Source organism: Diadema setosum, chromosome 2, assembly GCF_964275005.1.
Source record: "Diadema setosum chromosome 2, eeDiaSeto1, whole genome shotgun sequence".
In the NCBI taxonomy this organism is placed as follows: domain Eukaryota; kingdom Metazoa; phylum Echinodermata; class Echinoidea; order Diadematoida; family Diadematidae; genus Diadema; species Diadema setosum.
The window spans coordinates 47815582-47831682 of record NC_092686.1 but is presented as its reverse complement, the minus strand read 5'-3'; the positions used below and the strand labels follow the sequence as shown (position 1 = coordinate 47831682).

Genomic DNA, 16101 nt, shown 5'->3' with positions numbered 1-16101 from the left:
AAGGGGGCTCAACTAATATTTCTGGTGCCACTTCCGGGTTTTATTTCCTTTCTTTCTTTTTATTTCTTTTGTTTTTTAACGAAAAATAAGGGGGGGGGGGCGTGCGCTGGTTGCGCCCCCCTCTGGATCCGCCACTGTATCTACTCCACATAATATACGCACGCCAAAGAAAGAGCTTATTAAATACTAAATGTACCTGGTTCTACAACAACTGTCAGGTGATCGCTCAAAAATTGTTACTCCTAAACTGTCATTCTTGTTGTTGCTGTTGTCATTGTCATCATCATCATCATCAAGCAAATTTAAAACCGGCTTTAAGTACTGCATACCCCACATATTCCAGGTTTATATTTTCATAGATTTTGCAAGTCAGGTTCCATATCTGGCAAATTTTATGATACATAAATATATTAACTCTGATCCCGACATAAATGCAGCATCCAGGCGTACATCTCTTCTTTCATCACTGTACTTCATGATCGGGTATTCAACCACTCCTGGAATGGTGGGAAGTCCTGCTTCAAGAAAAATTAGACTCACTAACTAGAAATGTCGCTATGGCGACTGATGCCTCCGCCATAATGCATGATTCTCCCAATAGGCGTATAGTACAATGTCTTCACAATGTGTGATCCATGACAGTTTCACATTACTGGCAAAATATTGAAATGACATGTTTGTCAGAAATGTCTTGAACTGGGTTTGCTATAATTTTCTAAGAGTGCAGGTACACATATTTGGGGAATTTTGGGGAAGTTTATGCATTGAGTAATTTCCAAGGTATGAAGAAAGAGTGTGATGATGGTACAAAATAGATTTTTTTTTGTGTGTGTGTGTTTTTTTTTTTTTTTTTGGGGGGGGGGGGCATTGAAACCTGGCCTTTGACCCTTAACCTTTGACCTTCTGGCTGGAAATTTCCCGGAGAATCTCCATTAGGTAATGCATGTATTAAGTTTTGAAACTAATAATACAAGCATTGCATATACTAGTATATGAGGGAAATAGTAAAATTTTGAGGAGTTGACCATGACCTTTGACCCCTGACTATTGACCCATGACCCCTACATTCCCTAGATAATCCCTGCCAGACAGTACATGCATATGTACCAAATTCCACGAAGATACATTGAACCATTTGCAAGAAAAGTGATATTGCAACATTTTCACCTAACCTTTGACCTTATGACATGAAACTCTCTCTGGAGAATCTTTACACAGTAGTACATGTCCACACCAAGTTTCAAGAAAATACCTTTGGGCATTGCATAGATATGGGGGAAATTGCAACATTTGTAGCATTTGACCTTGACCTTTTGACCTTTGACCTCTTGCCAATGTCACTAAAATCTACTCAACTAATTGTCCCATCATACATCATCCTTGGACCAAGTTTGGTGAAAGCTGCTTCATCCAGTTTTGAGTTATCACGTAAACAGATAAATTTTAGGATTTGACCTTGATCTTTGACCTTTGACCTCTGTCCGATTTCACTGAAAAACTAATCAAGTAATTGTCCCATCATACATCATCCTCCAACAAAGTTTGGTGAAATTTTCTCCATCCAGTCTTGAGTTATCGCGTAAACGGATACAATTTCATGATTTGACCTTGACCTTTGACCTTTGACCTTTAGCCGATTTCACCCAAAATCTAATCAAATAATTGCCCCATCATACTTCATACTTGGACCAAGTTTGGTAAAATTCCAGTAAATATTACTCAAGTTATCGCGTAAACGAAAGCGGACGGACGTACGGACGTACAGACGTACGGACGTACGTACGGACGTACGTACGGACGGACGGACAACCCGAAAACATAATGCCTCCGGCACCACTTCGTGGCGGAGGCATAAAAATATGGCATACACAGTACATAGCCATGACATCTATTGGGTCGATCAAAGAGATATGACAGAGTTTAGAATGATGTCATCTAACGTATAACGACAAATGTTCGCGGGCATTTTAATAGTTCTTGTTACACTATTGAATGCCAGTGGTAATTCACAAACTTTTATGCTGCAAAAAAAACAAAAAAAGAAAAAAAAAAGAAGAAAAAAAAAGGCTGTCAGCTCCAGTTTGCAAAAATTTCATGCCGTGACGATACACGTATCTTGGTTTAAAGGAAACCAAAACCCAAAGAGAAATGTGGATTGAGTGAAAGCAGCAACATTAGTAGAACACATCAGGGGAAAGTTTGAGGAAAATCGGACAATCGATGAAGAGTCCGATGCTTACCAACACAGGAACCTCAATTTGTCCGGTTCAAAGCCAAACAAAATAAACAATCAATATTAATCAGGTGCAAATATATATAGACATCACATATAATTTTTTGAGTAAAGTAAACAATCTTTGGGCTGTGGTGCGCATGAATTGCCTCTTCAGAATACCTCCAGGCAGAGTTAGTGCAAACTATGTACACTCATAACATGCATGAAAGTTTATCTAAAATCTTTGTGATCTTTCAACATATAACACAAGAGCTCTTTGGTATACTGGGTTAGTTGAAATTAATAAGCTTTGAATGCTGTTCTCATGAATTTTTGTTTCAGTTAACATCATAGATCTGGGTATTATATATCTCGGGCAGAACATAAGAAAATGATCAACTGTTTCTGGGACGTTACAATATTCACACATACCCGACACATGTTGGTTTATTTGAAACAAATTGTCATATAAACCTAAGTTCCCCATCCTGAGGCGATGTAGGATTGTCTCAGCTCTTCTGTCATTCAAAGTGCATAAAAAGGTCTGAGAAACCTCTCGTTGAACATATTTGAGGGGGGAGTTTGTCTCTTCCCATTTCATTTGCAATTTTATCACATAACACCTTTTCAGTTTTGTATTAAATTCACTTGTATGGAAACATTTTGTAAAGCCGTTTTTGCTGCTTTATCTGCCACTTCATTTCCTGTTATTCCACAGTGTCCAGGAATCCATTCCAAACTTACCAATATTCCCTTAAAATATAGATTAGTGCAGAAACTTAATAATTCTGTAACAAAACTTTCTTCTCTTTGAGATCGGATGGCTAGCAGGGAAGTGAGTGAGTCGCTGAAAATAACTACTCCTGTATGAAGTGCTGGTAATTGATCAATCCAATACAAAGCTAGCGTGATAGCCGCCAATACGGCTCTATAAACAGATGTTTGGTTCTGCATTCTTTTACTCTGAACACATTTATACACTGGCACATAAAACGAAGAGGCTACCTTGCCTTCAAGTGATTTGGAGCCATCTGTATATACATGTAAATAGTTTTGCCATTTGGTATACATCACTTCTAAGGAGGCCTGTTTTTGGAAGGCTGTGTTGTCGGTCTTTGACACACACTCTTTTAATTGTGTCGATACACACGGAGGCTTCCACATCCAGAAAGGCATGTTAGGAGGTTTTACACACAATTCAACATGTGGATCTAAAAATTCGAATGAGTTTTGAGTCCTTTGTCCAAATGGTTCTTTTGAAGCAGTGTTTTTACAAAATTCAAATTGCCAACAATTTTTAAGCCCTTCTTTCATAGGATGATTGGGAGTACTCTCAATACGTGCTTTCAGTCTAGCCGAGAGCATCTCTCGACGTAACTCTAGGGGCATTTCTCCGAATTCCACTTGGAGGGTTCTTAGGGCTGTCCCTTTTTTTGCGTTTGCACAAATACTTAAAGCCTGATATTGTATGGAGTTTAAAACATTCTTAACACTCATAGTAGCAGAATCATAAGCCTCACAAGCATAATCTATTATGGAGCGTATTAAAGATCTGTATACGCCTAACAATTCCTGTATGCTTTGACAAAAATTTGTATGAGCTAAAACTTTCAATATATTTAACCTTTTCTTACATCGTAGAACTACGTCTTGCAAGTGTGGTCTCCAAGTCATCCTCCTATCAAATATCACTCCTAAATATCTATACTGAGGAGCAAATTTCAGCTCATTTTTCTCCAACAATAGACGAACGCGCTCATCTTTGTTTCCACGAGAGAAAAGAACAGAAGTGGTCTTCAACGGTGATATTTTCAGTCCCCGTGAAGTGAACCATTCATTCAAAACATCTAAGTATATTTGAATTTGGACAGTCATTTCTCTAATATCATTTCCTGATGTCCAGATAACGCAATCATCTGCATATAACAAATTATGAACATTATTCGTTCTGCTTACAGGTACATCAGAAATCATTAGATTAAACAATATTGGGCTCAAAATACTGCCCTGCGGGAGACCATTTTCGATATGAAAAATATCAGATTTCTCATTTCCTGTTTTGACCTGGCAAGTACGATGTAATAAGAAATTCTTTACAAACTGTAAAATATTTCCTCTTAAACCCAAATGACTGAGTTTTACTATGAGTCCTTTTGTCCAGAGTATCATACGCCTTCTCCAGGTCAATGAACATTGCTAGGGACTTCACACCAGTTTCCAGGTTCTTCATTATTTCATTTTCCAAATGGCATCATAACCTCTAGTAGTCTCCTCATCCAGCAGTTCTAACACCAAAACTTTAAAAATTCATAACTTTTGCATTGATGGCCCAATTTTCCTCAAACTTTCACTGATGTGTTCTACTAATGTTGCTGCTTTCACTCAATTCACATTTCTCCTTCGAGTTTTGGTTTCCTTTAAAGCAAGATACATGTATCTTCATGGGATGAAGTTTCTGCAAAATGGAGCCAATACCCTTTTTTTTGCAGCATAAAATATCCACAAATTACCACTGGCATTCAATAGTCTAACAAGAATTATAGAATGCATTTTAATTAACATTTTAATCCACATTGCTCTTTGGGTTTGGGTTTCCTTTAAATAAAGGACTCACTGTGGAGGTGGGAATCCTCCGGCCTCACACTTCAACTTGAGTGGGACTCGAGCGTCGGATGATGAGTCCCCCGGATGCTCAGTGATGGAAGGAGGTGAGTCGTCTGTAGAAGAGAGAGAAAATTAAAGGAGACCTCCAGATGATTTTCACACTTTTACATTTGAACAACTATAAATTATCTAAACTGAGTACAGAGTTTTAGAATTTATAGCGATTGGGATGAGGAATAAGAATTATTCAAAATTCGTAACAAATTGCAATGAACAAGGATGATGACATGGCAACCTCACAATATGAATGCATGAGTTGGGGCTCAAGAAAGCAGAACAAGAGAAGACGGCATGCATAGATTCTGCAGGTGAACTTGTTACACAAGTGGTATTATAATGGAATTACACTGCTACATTTCTGAAATTGTAAGGGTCCTATGTCGTCCACACTGTTCAATGAAATTTGTTCAAGATTTTTCAGAGCATTGGTTTCTCCACTCAAAGACCACAATAAATTCTACAAATCTATACATGGAGCTCTTGATTTATGTACTACATAATGCGAAATCATGAAAATCAACTGGAATGCCCCTTAAATAATCAATATGCTGTATCATTTAGAGAGGAAAAGACTGGAACAAGGTTAGAACTTTCCCTTTGTGAATGTGCACACACACCTTGAGGAAAGCTACCCAAGTCCTGTGCCAGGATTACAACATAGCATCAAATCTGCCTTAGTGGCCACCTGTCTATAGCAGCCATCTGTCTAAAGTGACCACCTGTCCATAGCAGCCACCTGTCGTATATGGTCGCTACAAAAATTCCCCTCCCCTAAAGAGGAAAGCCATGTTAAAGATCCTATCTACAGTGGCCACCGGTCTGTAACGGCCACTTTTTATGTCTCCCTTACGTGGCCGCTATAGACAGGTTTGATTGTACTTGATAATCAGCATCTCAGTAAATAAGTTTAGTGAGTATATCACTTTTGATCATATGTAATGATGGGGAAGAAAGACAAGTTTGGATCATTTTCTCATGATACTTTCTATTCCTGTTTGCTGCCCCCCTTTTCCCTACCTCATTTCACAATGTTTTTCACTGGCATAAAACTCAGCAAGAACCAGGACGGCGTAGGAAAAAAAAAAAAATAAATAACAACTGCTGGCTATCAACCCTCCAAACAAACTTTAATAATCAAAAAGAATGCAGAACACACAAAATGTTATCTTCTGCACTGTGTACAGCATGAAATGTGTAATCTAAATAACAGCTACAAATGGATTGTGCCTTTATCGTCATTTTTCAAGGTAAACTATCAATCATAGAATCAAGTGCCTTAAAAACAAGCAAGTAAACAAACAAACAAGCAAACAAACAAATGAAGTAGAAGACCTAGAGCAAAGTTTAGTGACCGATAATGCTCTGGGTAAATACAGGGTAGGACATGACACTCCGGCAGTGTGCATGCAAACCTTCAACATTATCACAATTCTACATGAAGACAGCGTCCCTAGAGATGTGGGGGGAATAAACGCTCTCCTGAGCGGGTGGAGATGGTGCGGCCGGCGATCAATATTTCGTCGACTGGATTTTTAGGTTTATTTCACAGAGACAGGGTCGGGATGGGGGAGCCGTGACAGAGAAGAAATCTGAGACCATGCAAATTTAACAGCAGGTATGTCTCTTGAGTGGGGTGGCATTATATTCTTTCCATGAGGATTCCACATATGGGATGACCAAAGAAGGGGAAGACGTTTGCTCCATTCCCCTAAATCAATTCTTTACCTCCTTCAGTGTTCCTTGAAGTACGAAGACACACAATTCTGATTTAGAATAGGTGATGCCATCATGATACCTTCTCCATGCTGACTTTCTAATCTCAGAGAAGAATGCATTTTTATCTCAATACTTTACTTTCAGGCAGTTTTGCTTTCTGGCTTCTTTTTCTTGATTTCCATGTTTATATAGACAATTAAAGACCACTCCTTTTTCATCGTGTTAATAGGTATGAATCATTTGCTGCGTATCTACTCACATTCTCATACTGTCCACAACAGTATCAGAGGCTTCAGCAATACAAAGCATAAAAGATACTCTACCTGGTAATGCAATAATCCTATTCTGACATTTACACTCTCCAGTTCAAGTTTTTGTGGAGTTGTAAACATGTTAAGGCAACACAGATGAGTAATTCAACAAACAGATGTGAATCATGATTAAAGGGACATGAAAGGTGGTGCATTATAATCATGAAAATAACATGTCTAGATATGTCTACTGTGTACAACGAGAAATACATCACACAGAATTCTTGTGAGAGTAAACAATCTACTCTAATCAATCGTTAGATCATAAATTATATCACTTTTAGGTCTAGCTGTTGAAATGGGGAAAGAGGTACACTGGTAGAGGGTGTAGCAGTGAAAAAACACATGTGTGCAGATACCCACAGACAGACAGACAGATATACACACACACACACACACACACACACACACATACATACATACATACATACATACATACATACATACACAATGACAAAAGCAGGTCACAATGCATCAGTGGTCCCGATACTTGCATGCATTTGGCTTCCACACTGCCCCACATTATGGCATGCCAGTGCATGTTATCTAGTGGCATGAAGTCCCTTTCTCGTCATGTCGAGTCTACAAATTGATTATGAAATGCGTAATCTTCAAAACATGTATTTTCATGTTATGTTTATGCAATGATTATGCATTGGCTTCATTGCCACAAAATAACTGCAACAGTTTTGTTTTTTTTTTGGATCATGGGTCTTAATTCAACTAGTTCATGTATTCTTGCACTGAATCTACTACGGCACGCACTGGAATAGCTACTGTAAAAGTGGGAATTTTCAGTGTTGAAGTTTTTGCACATTTCCTGCATGCAAATAGTACTTCACGTCTTGATTCTGTGAAGCATGAAAATCCACTTTTACAGTAGTTTGCATATACGTCGTGCATATTTCTGCAAAGTTTGTGAAGGGCTGACAAAAGTTGTCGTAAAATTCAGATGTGCCCAAATTTTGAAGGTGTTGACAATTTTGTTACATATTTCATGCATTGACAGCATTGGCCGGCATCCTAGCATACGCTGTCACTAATGTTTCCCTCAATGTACAATCCACGTGCAAACCCAAAGGCCTGCAAGTATCAGGGTGGGTATAGAGAGAGTGTGCTTAAAGGGACTGCACAGTACTGGTTGAGGTGGGGATTCATGTTTTGAACATTCCTAAGTGAGATAATGAGAAACCTCTTATGAAATGTGAAAGAGCATGTAATTTTAAGAAGGATTCAACGTTTATTTGATGAAAATTGGTTTTCAAATGGCTGACATATCCAAAAAAGTGATGATAATAAAAGGCGACAGGCCACGCCTTTAATTAGGATCTCTTTGTTTCACCTTGTTTTTGGATATCTCAGCCACTTCCAACACCGATTTTCATCAGATAAACTTTTGATACCCCTTAGAATTGCATGCTCTTTGACATCTCATACAGTGGTTTCTGAATATCTCGCAAAACGTTAAAAGCTAAATCCTCACATCAACCAGAACTGTACACACTCTTTAAAATGAGCTTAAATAATTCAAGTGCCATGGTTGACTGAACAAAGCACTGCTATGATTGTCTTACTACTGACAGAGCCCACTCCATTCTTGCAATCTCTTTAAAAGGTTCCTCAAGCCCGAAGCAAAATGGCATATATTGCAATCAGCAGTAGATGTCAAGTCACTGCTCATGCCACACCCCCTTTCTGATACCACATGTGAAGTGTTATCTCACACTACTTTAACAACACATTTTCCATGTGCATATCACTATGTGAATTAATTTCAGCTCTACCAAAACAAACTTTTTCTACTCTCATTCTGTTTAGTGCATGAGATGTAAAGAAAATCATTCTGTGACTAAACTATGCTGTGTTGGTATGGGGTCATAACAATTGCCAGTAACTTACCATTCAACGCCTGGACTGGCTGTTCAAAATATGCTACAATTGTATTGGACAGATAAGCAAAGCATGAAAGAGTCTCCACTCTGAGAGCTGATATACAGAAACTTGTTCATTGACATAAAACATTTTTTCTTTGGCACCACATGTGTTTCCTTGTCCTTATTACAAGTTTCCTTGTTTACAACTAATGTCATACAATAACTTTATGCATTTGGGGAACTGCATATCTGTCAATACCCATTTAACCTGCTGAAGAATATTTCGGAGTATACTCGGGCAGGTAGCTATCAGAAATGCATGTTATAGTAAAAATCAGCTTGTCCTCAATGGGATAAACAACAACAAGCTAAAAGGAATGAAAACATATCACTACGAGAGAGTAAACAGACATCAATCCCAATCAGAACACACGTTTACTTTCACATGTTTACTTTCATGCATATTAAACAAGCACAGCAAACTTTACAAACGGTAATTGTAACTAGATACAAGACACAGTAACTACACAAGGAAGCAACATTTATTTCAGAACATATCACGAAAAAAAGGTAAAAAAACAAGCTACAGAAATGTCAGCATTTCAGAAAAGAACATGAAAAGCACATAAATTATGGATAGGTGGAGCTGATCTTGAACACTGAAGTGAACAATAAAATGGGTTTAATAAACACTGGAATATATATCATAAAAACAGACAAAAAATACATCATGCATTTATCATAAGAAAGAGCAAAAACTTGTGGAAACTGACAAAGCAGGTAATGGAACAATCTGCATGCTACACAGTGCAACAAAATTAAGGTACCTACCAGATAGTGGGTCTTCGCAATGAACAAGCTGAGTAACTACATTTTTGAAATATCAAAGAAGGGAAGAGCAAAATAATTCTACAACTGGCAGCAAATTAAACTGTATGTTTTTTTTTATATGGAAGCGATGACGGCGCAAAGTCATAAGAGAAGAAAGAAGTAATTCTAATACCAATGAATGATAGCAAATGAGCTTGACAGCTTGGAGAAAAAAAAAACAACAAATGATCGAGGTATTTTTTATGATATGAAAGAATAAAGTAAGAATAGAGAAGCGAAAGAATGAAATAATACCAACATTAGAAGGGATGCTCCAGCAGATTACACATACATAAAGCCAGTACTGGAGTTACTGGAGTTACTTCAGTGCTCCTGCAGTACATGTACTTTGGGGTGATCTGTCTTATGAGCTAGGAGCCAACCTCTGGTTGCCATGGAGACTAAAAGTTAAAGTGGTATCAGAGAGGCAACACACATATCCATGAAAAGCTTAAGCCGAGAATTCCGAGGTGGCACAAACACTGCTACTGAAACCCAACCTCCTGAAAGTTCATAAATCATGAATACTGTAAGGAAGGATACATCAGAATATATGCAGATTTTTTGGTTTTGTCTTTTATGTTTGTTTGTTTGTTTGTTTTTTTTTTTTTTTTTTTTTTTTTGGGGGGGGGGCTCCAATACTGAAAAGGATGAGTCTGTAGTTGTGTGTGTATTATCATCATAGGAGTGTGCATGCCTGAATCCATGTATGTCTCTTTTCCCCTGTCAATTCATTGATTTTTCAGGGAGACAGAAGACCACGTAGTTTGGGGATTCGAGGGTGGCCCGACTCATTTGCTGCCAACTAGGGTACATTTGAAAACCACGAATAGCACCGGTCAGAGAGTATGTGCATCAAAGCTCTTCTGCAACAGTCAACTCCAGATGAGATTCTATGACTGTGTGTGTAATTGCATGGAGATCAATGATAAAGCTGTATCCATCTTTTTTACGGGGATTCTCAAAAATATCTGAGGTGGGGTTAGCCTTCCCATTCCACGGTTTCCCTGCACTACCGAGTCTTTATAGTCAGCAATTATTCAAATGTGATGGAGAGAAACAGAAAAAAGGGGGACAGGATGAGTGACAGAACAAATATATACTCAATGGCCAAAATTCTGGATCGTGTCTCACACTCAGAGCCAAATACGACTGTGAGGTTGTCATGGAAACCTTGCTGCAGTTCAGACTCGCAGGCTGCTGGTTAAGAATTCAGCTGTCCAGGAATAGAGTCAATCCTTGTGTGCAATTACACCAGGGTTCAGACAAACACATACCAATATATTGAGTCTGTCATCTCATGCAGGGATTTCTTCTTTTTTTTGGGGGGGGGGGGGGTTGTCTTGTTTAAAGGACCACTTTGTAACGACATAGGACGGAATTTCATAAATAACAGCAACACAGGAAATTTTCAACTCAATAACAAGTGCAACTAATTTGATACATAAAACTTTTCAATTTGTAATAAACTTGGTAAGTGCTATGGTGCTATGATCAGTTCAAATTAAAGACTGTACATATAAAGCAAAATCACTCTGTCATTCTTAAAGTTAGTGCAACCGTGTAAAGTATAGAATAGGGTAGAATTTAAAGCACTCCCAAGCCAATCATGTGGGGTGATGTGTATTCTAACGACATCACATAACTGGTTATCAACTCTGCCTGATTGTTTAATGGGCAAAACATTCAGAGGTGATGCGGAATGGAGCACTATCCCGGCCATTAATTGGAAGTCATGCCTCGTTTGGCGCAGAGCACATCGCAAAGCGCCAACATAAAACACAAGGTCATGAGAATGTTAACGAAGTAGGAAATGCAATAAAGAGGACAGAAACTCAAACAAATGACAAAGACAGCGGGAGAGACAGAAAAATAGACAGAAAGACAGATTGAGAGAGAGAGAGAGTGTGTGTGTGTGAGAGAGAAAGAAAAGAAAAAAGAGGGAGATGAAACTATGATGGAGAGACAAAGGGACAGATAGATGAAAAAAGTGAGAAAGAATGAGCACAGAGGGAGGGAAAGAGAGAGAGAGAGAGAGGGAGAGAGAGATGGATGGAAAGAGAATGGGAGAGATAGAGAAAGACGTCAAACGACAGAGAAGGAAAGAAAGAGGAGAGAAGGGGGGGGGGATAAGATAGGCAGGGAAAGGAGTGGGGCTTTATTGAGAAAGTGAGACTGAGAGGCAATTAAAACATACCAGGATATGAAAGACAAGAGAGAAAGATTGACAAGAGAGACAGAGAGACTAACAGACAGATACAGACAGACAGACACACACACACACACACAATACACAATTATAGTGAGATAGAAAGGAAATACAGTGGGCAGGAAAGTATAGAATGTGACAGACACTGGGTGAAGAAGAGAAGATAAAAGAAAGATGGTTGAGTACGGTCAGCTTTAGGTAGAGTGAAAGTTCAACAACAAGTACATACAGACACAGACAGACAGACAGACACATACACACAAACTACAACACATACAAGGAGAAAAAAAAAAACAACAACAACACTCTGTCATCTAAGAGAACTTCTAGATGAAAGAGGCCAAGGAGGCACGGAAGCAGGGAAGGCATCACTGGAAGACTGGAATCATGTGAGATGGAGAAATCAATGTTAAAACAAGACCAGGCTGTGGAGTGGGACCGGAGTCTAATCAGAATATAAAATGTTGTCTAGCTGGCTCCCCCGAGTCTGATACATGAATCTTTGTCAGTTCCAATGTCTCATGCACTCCCATGCTGAGAAACTTTAGACCTCTACTCATTGCAACAGTGTCTTGCCTCCTTTTCCTCACCGATTCTACGACAGAATAACTCTTGCTCTAACTTCAATCATGGACTCTACGAGAGTCCATGCTTCAATCTTTCTGTGAGCTGATAAATCTGCTTGTACTAATCAGATGAAGTGCATGCACTTCATATCACTGATTCTTACCAATCCATATAATGTGCCATTGTGCTTTTATTTAAACAATAACCCATTCTCCAATCCTCCAAACGTTTTGTCATTCGTATATTTGGGATAACTTTCGTGAATTATTTTCCCAATTAGATACAAAATTCATTAAAAAAAGGCTCACTTTTGATTAATGCTGTTAACAATTATTACATCCTGCATTTCGAGGTGCAGTTAATGCTGTGATCGTCTGAATGGCTTCCAACAGTTCCTTTTAATATCCTACTTTTCTTTTTTCAATCTGTGACGGTCATTGTAATACTCTACTGCTACTGCTTTCTTTCTAGACAAAACATTCCATGAAACAAAATCCCTTTATGTACACTTTGCTAGGGGAATCCATATTCTTTGGTATCAATATGGAAAACATCAAAAATGAAAAGGTCTACTATCTTGATTACAACAATTTACCTGGAAATAGAACCATCTGTAAACGTCAGTTCCAATTAGATCTCACTGCAGATGAGCTACTTGTTAGAACTTGTGCTCGATCCCCCACCACCATTGTGTGTATAGTTTTGCATACATATTGCCAACTAATAATGCATGTCAAGTGCAGCTTTCACATATTATTTGATACCATAATGTAGCAGCCATTCCAGTGTCAATGCTTTTATTCATTGCATACCCTTTGAAACACAGATTCAAGGGCTTTATCTAGTTTGACATTAGGGCACAATGAACAAAAAATATTTGGTTTGTCTACAATGAAGCAGGTAAGCAAGGGATATATGACATTATTGACTTTGATGGAACTGTCTTTTTAAAGCAACTAAATATGGAATTAAGACACCAACAGAAAATGTTTAAAACATATTTGCTGGGGGATGGAAGCAAATAAAATGCAGAGCCGTGAAATTCTTTCTACCGAAGCACAGACTTTCTGGAGCATTTCATGGGACAGCGCCAATCTACATAACTACTATCATTGCTTTTTCACTGCTATAAAGGATGACAAATACATATATATATACAACACTGTCCAGGGACTCCATGTACTGGAGATGGTATACTTACACGCCATTGCTACTATGGCTAGGCCGAGAATGCAACAAATTGTCTTCATGTTTGCTCTTGACGGTAGATAGCCAATAAATAGGTCAAGGTGTTGACATCTAGGTCAGTGACTCTTTGGCACGATGCTCTCCTCAGATGGCCTCAAATCTGTCAAGAGAAATAGAACAATACAAAACTTCTGATAACATTTTCATGATTTTTTTTTTCTGTTCTCTTTGTTTATACACAGAAAGATTTAAAAAATGCAAAACACGATATTTTCGCGACATGAAAATTTCACAAATTGCCTCTAATATTCAATGCAATATAGTGTAAACAAAAACTTTTGCATGCATATTAATTTAGTGAATCTTGGCTCTTGCGAAATTCATGAAATCAAAATAAAAAATCACACAAACATTCCTCGTTTTACAGTATCCAACTACTTGAGTATAAATCAACACAGATGACATACACAGCATGATTCAAAAACATCTGAACAATGAAATATGACAGGAATCTCAAAGTTTACATGTACACAGCCTCTATACCTCTATTTCTGTATAGTCTCTCTTGGCGGATGCCAACATATTTACTCAAGATCACAGGAAAGGCTAAAAAAAAAAATCTTTTGATAAGTTATCTGGTACATGTCCAACCTTTCAAAAGGCCACATGAATGCATGCCCTCTGTTTTAATGGCGGATAATGCATGTACATAACTATTGTGTCATAGAGATTTGAATACAGCTAAAACCTTGTTCAAATAAGATTTGACCTTTGTGGTATGCAAGCCTTCTCTTGGATGAAAAGAAAGTCAAATATTGGCATTTTGGTCCACGCAATTAGATCAATCAAAGTCTGGACTGGACTAATATTTGTGGTCATGGCAAAGTCAAGTTCCAAGGACAAATTGAGCAGTGAAAATATCTAGAGTCAGCATATATATGCATATCTTTCTTGTGGGGGCAGATAAAGTTGTTTTTTTTTTTTTTTTGCATCAGTTTGGGTTACAGATATTAGTGAAATTTCAAGTGGGATTATTATGAACATCATGATGACTGCTTTTTATTTCTTTCAGATCTTCATCTTCAGAGGGTTTGTAATTCTTATGATGTTACTTTAAATAATACCCTTCTGTATTGACAGAAATGTTACTTTGAAAAATGTCCTTTTGTACTGAAGGACTAATGGGTATAAAAAGATATCATTTCTGGTAACAGCTACACAAAACAAAGCATTTGCACATTGACTTTAGAATAGGAAGTATACTCTAAAAATTCTCAACACTCAAGTTTGTTCATGGGAATGGTGGTGGATATTGTTGGCAGAATGAAATAGGTCATAACCCACACAAAGGGAGTGGTAGCTTAACTCCACCTGGTAACTAATTTTGATGCAGTAAGTGCTGCGGAATCACCAGTAGGAGTAAATAATGTCTTTTTCCCCTGCTAGGAACCTTGTGTTAAATAGCCCTGGAGTCAGGAGGAACAGTGGGGAGAGATGAGAGGGGTGTAAGACCAGGGATGAGGGGAGTGGGGCTTAATGGTATTAGGGAGATTTGAAATTGGAAGCTGGAGCAAATAGTCTCCAAGGCTGGTGATGTAGATAGATGACGATGGATACCACTACATGAGTCATACACAAAACATTTGGGAGTAAAGCCCCATCGTTTGCTTTCTCCTCCATCACACAGCCGGTAGTCCCCCTCCCGTGATAAAACGGGGAACTCGACTTCGAGTCACCATGGATACATTTCTGGCATCATGTTGGTCCACATCTCTCATTGATGCACAGGATTGAACTAAGCAAAGCCACTCACAGTTTAACTTCACCAGAGCTTAAGATTTATTTGAAATCAATTCAGCCTTCTTCTCTCTCCTCCTTGTCTCCTTGCAAAGAAGAGGCAAAATATCTGCCGCCGTTCTCCACCTACCCCTATCCCAACCCCCTACCAATCATCTCAGACTAATTTGAGGCAATTTACAGAAGACCCCCAGCCAATATCTCGTGTACTCTCGGCGGCTGACTCACTGTCATGGCTAATCTATGCATGAGTCAATGTGAACATTCTTTTTCCCCTGCGTGTATCTGTCAACACCGACATACGAACACTGCAGCGGCATTCGCACCAACAATTGGCAACGCCATCGCTGTGAAAGACGCTGAAATCCTTTGTCCGACCAAGTGGATGGAAACTAGTGGACGGGTGCAGAAATATCCCTCATTCCCTCCATGAGACTTGGAGTTTGTGATATTACAGTACTCTGTGTGTAGTGTCAGTCAATTTTGATTATGTAGAAGAGATAGGAGGCAAGGGAGGGGTGACTCATACTGCACTCTTTAGGATTAATGACTCTGTCAATTATTCATAACTACAACCAGCCATTCTCAGGGGGAAAAAAATATGGAACCAAATCTGAAAGGTCTGTAGAAGGCATTCTGTGCATGGTCAGCAATACTGATTTCGACGATACTGGACAGTTTTCTGTCATA

The 16101-nt window shown here is 38.6% G+C and overlaps 1 protein-coding gene and 1 long non-coding RNA gene across 3 annotated transcripts in view; both read right to left on the bottom strand.

Annotated features, from left to right (window-relative positions):
• LOC140245869 (neuronal cell adhesion molecule-like) overlaps positions 1–10046 on the bottom strand; it is a 93412-nt gene extending 83366 nt beyond the window's left edge. Inside the window, exons 1-2 of the mRNA XM_072325357.1 lie at positions 10034–10046; positions 4830–4932 (exon numbers count right to left, since the gene is read on the bottom strand). Of these exons, the coding sequence (XP_072181458.1) occupies positions 4830–4932; positions 10034–10046 (116 nt within the window). The remainder of the gene's footprint in view (positions 1–4829; positions 4933–10033) is intronic.
• Positions 10047–13630: 3584 nt separating this feature from the next.
• Positions 13631–16101, bottom strand: part of LOC140246317 (uncharacterized) — a 158446-nt gene continuing 155975 nt past the window's right edge. For both annotated transcript variants that reach the window (XR_011902457.1, XR_011902456.1), the window contains exon 6: positions 13631–13774. This is a non-coding gene — a long non-coding RNA (uncharacterized lncRNA). The remainder of the gene's footprint in view (positions 13775–16101) is intronic.